Here is a 3,413-nt window from a genome sequence, read left to right as displayed (position 1 = left end):
TTCCATGGACAATGCCTTTACCACTTCAAGATTATCAATCTAAATCCGGACTTTTTTTGCTTAATAAAATAAGAACTCCATCAAGGATGCTCTAAAGTTCTACCTCCAGAGGTGAACATCTACCCAGATAATGAGTGAACCCCAAAATCTAATTGTCACTCCGATCTCTAACCACACCTCCCACTGAGGCATTTCTTGTATCTCTAGCGACTGCTCTATCAGAAAATAGATGAATCCAATTGTCAACCAAGTGGTGACAAATTCTAAAATTGGTTATAGTAGGTTTGGCTACAACTAGAAACGGTTCAAAGTGTTGAGCCCAACTAAAAGAGGTTTTAATGATCTCATATGCCGTCCAGTTGACGTTTTGGAAGATGAAAAGATTCCTATTCTTCCAAAGTCCCTAAGCGACTATCCCAAATAGATACAACCAAGTAACTTCCTTATCCTGCAACTTATCATGACAACAAAGATTAGTGGAAAACCAAATTTGAAAGGAGTTAGAAAAAAACCTGGAAAGCTTCTCTGCGGGAACAACGAGCCTCCAAACTTCCTTAGCCGTTGAGCAATCACGGAGAACATGCAGAATATCCTCGGTGTCATGCCCACAAAGAAGACACACACTACTTTTTTCAAACCCTCTCCTAGCTCGTTCTGAATTAGTAAGAAGCCTCTATTTGGCTACAAGCCAAAGAAAAAGACGAACTCTCTGTGGACCTTGGTATTTCCAAACGGGCTTCCAAGCATCATCAATAGAAGTCCAGAAACTCTCTTTTAAGGCCCAATAAACACTTCGAATGGAAAAGGACCCTGAGCCAATCGAGCCCAAATGATCCTATCCACTCCCCTATCAGGGTGAGGAGGGGGAATACTTATTATACACTTAATCATGACGTCAGGTAGCCATAAACAGAGCAGATCCAAATTTCAAGTACCATTAGGGAGCATCCAATCTCTCAAAGTGCATTTCAGATCAAGTCTAGAGTGATAATTCAGTTTAAACATTCCTTTTATACTGCATATAATATTGATATTTTACCAACCCGATAATGCAAATAATGGCATGATAAGGTGATCAACTAATGTGATCATTCATGAAGATTAACTTTGAATATTTGTGGAATAAAACATTTTTGGATGATAATATTCAATGCATGTTTGGTGATTATTAAAAGATAAATTGCATCTTGTGGATAATTTGAAGAGATGGAAATTGATGTTTGCAAAATCCGAAAATTGTTCCTCTTGCTGAGAACCTCTTATATTCTCTATAAATATGGATGGCACAGTTAAGCCGACCTTTGGAGCCGTCAATGAAACTCAGGTATCAGGCTATGGACCGCAAGGGTAAATAGTTATGCCACCATTTACTTGTTTCTAAGGTAGTATAGGGACTAAAACTATAATTTTACCTATCAATTTGATAGTGTTAAGGTGAGAATCCCGAAATGATATGAAATTATTTCAGAAAAGCAAGTGCCATTTTTATCTTCCTTTATTGAACAGAAGGTTAAAGCACAAAGTAGTTAAAGCACAAAGTAAGTAAAACAAAGTAGCGTGGACCATATTTCATTATTTTAGGCCGACCTACCGGTGACCAACCATTTAACTATTTGCCCAAAAACCCGGCATCCACTACCATGTCATGTCCACTCACCACCTCCGAATCTTCCGATGCTAGAAACAACACCGCGTCAGCCACGTGCTTCTCTTTCACCACTACCCCTTTCAAAAGCGTCCTCCCCTCGTAAAATTTCTCAGCTTCCTCCGCTTTCATTCCCGTCAGGTTACATATCAATGGGGTCGCCACCACGTACGGTGACACGCTATTTACTCTGATCCCGTGCACCCCAAGCTGCTTGCTTGCCGACCTCACCAATCCCAACACCGCATGCTTCGACATAAAGTAATCCACGTCGTGTTCCCCGCCGCAGCTGGCGCATACACTGGCCGTGCAGATGATGCTCCCTCTCACGCGCTTCTCAACCATGGAACGCGCCGCATGTTTGACGCAAGCCGCCATGCCGCGGGCGTTGACGGCGAACAGGTGGTCGAAAGGCGCGAGGTCTAGGTCGAGGATGTTCTGGTTAGAGTTGGAGCTAGTGCCCTTGTCGGAACGAATTATCCCAGCATTGCTAAACATGATGTCGAGTTGGCCATGGTTTTGGACGGTCCATTCCACCATGCCTTTCACTTGCTCTTCATCGGTAACATCACAGTGGATGTAGCTGCACTTTTGGGAACCGATTGATGCGGCTACCTGCTGGCCTAGTTCGTCTTGGATGTCGGCGATCACCACACGGGCACCGTGCTCGGCAAAGAGACAGGCGGTGGCTTTGCCGATACCGCTCGCTCCACCGGTGATGATGGCTACTTTGCCTTCTAGCTTGTTATTGGACATTTTGGAAACGCTGATCTTTGACGTGTTACAACGCAGTTAGCCCTAAATATATAGCAAAGATACCAATATCTTTAAAACGAGGATTATTAGTTTTTATTATTATTGAACAATTTATTATTTAAAGTAAAAGTTTCTAAAATTTAAATTTCTTTTCATCTAAACACGTCAGTTTAATTTAGGTAAGATTTCAGATCAAATGAAAAGGAAGTATAAACAGTGTAGGGGAAATTTAAATTGTGGGTAAACTTTTTAAAAATTTAAGTGTATAAGGCTAAAATAGGGAATTATTCTATTTTTTAAAATTAGGTTTATAAGTAGTTTGTTTTTAAATTTAAGGAAATAGGTGTTTTTGGGAGAGAAACGGAAAGCACGTCCAACTGGGTGTGTTTTCTTTCAACGGTCATTTGAACATTAGCCGTGCAACGGTAAAAAAAATTAAAAGGGACAACTGTCATTCTTTTTACCTATAAATACCTCAAAATTTATTTATTTTTCACTTACATACTATTCTCTTAATTCTTTCGATTAAGTTAAATTTAAATTCTTCTTTTATAAATTAAAATAAATTTTTTATTGTTATAAATAGGCAGATGATCGTGTTTTGGAGGCATTCATACATAATTTGGCAAAGCCTCCGATCACTGGAATTTATGGTTACTTGCAATAGGCAAGATTCCTGCATACGTCTCATTTGCTCGAGGGCTACAAACCTGACCCTAGACTCATCAACGCATTGGTGGAAAGAAGGAGGCCTGAGACACACTTTCCATCTTCCATGCGATGAGTGTACAATCACACTGGAAGACGTGGCGTAATAACTCGGGCTGCCGGTGGATGGGTTAATCATCACGGGAGCAACGATCGTTCTTAGTAAAGAGGATCTCTACGCGACATTGTTGGGGAAGGTCCCGAACAAGTTTGATAGTGGCCGGATATCGATGAATTGGTTGGTGAAAATTTTCGATAAGCTTCTTATGGATGCGACCGAGGTCGTCAAAGAACAATACGCCCG

At 40.8% G+C, this 3,413-nt stretch overlaps 1 protein-coding gene across 1 annotated transcript; it reads right to left on the bottom strand.

Moving 5' to 3' along the window:
• Positions 1-1,459: 1,459 nt before the first annotated feature.
• On the bottom strand, positions 1,460-2,473 carry LOC108454781 ((-)-isopiperitenol/(-)-carveol dehydrogenase, mitochondrial-like). Its single transcript, XM_017753353.2, has one exon. It carries the CDS (start codon positions 2,399-2,401, stop codon positions 1,610-1,612), a length of 792 nt encoding a protein of 263 aa, XP_017608842.1. The 5' UTR covers positions 2,402-2,473; the 3' UTR covers positions 1,460-1,609.
• Positions 2,474-3,413: the final 940 nt, after the last annotated feature.

This window comes from Gossypium arboreum, chromosome 9 (assembly GCF_025698485.1).
Source record: "Gossypium arboreum isolate Shixiya-1 chromosome 9, ASM2569848v2, whole genome shotgun sequence".
Taxonomy (NCBI): domain Eukaryota; kingdom Viridiplantae; phylum Streptophyta; class Magnoliopsida; order Malvales; family Malvaceae; genus Gossypium; species Gossypium arboreum.
This window is presented reverse-complemented; position numbering and strand designations above follow the sequence as displayed.

Coding starts and splice junctions, on each gene's coding strand:
- LOC108454781 (XM_017753353.2), bottom strand. CDS start 2,401: ATGTCCAATAACAAGCTAGAAGGCAAAGTAGCCATCATCACCGGTGGA.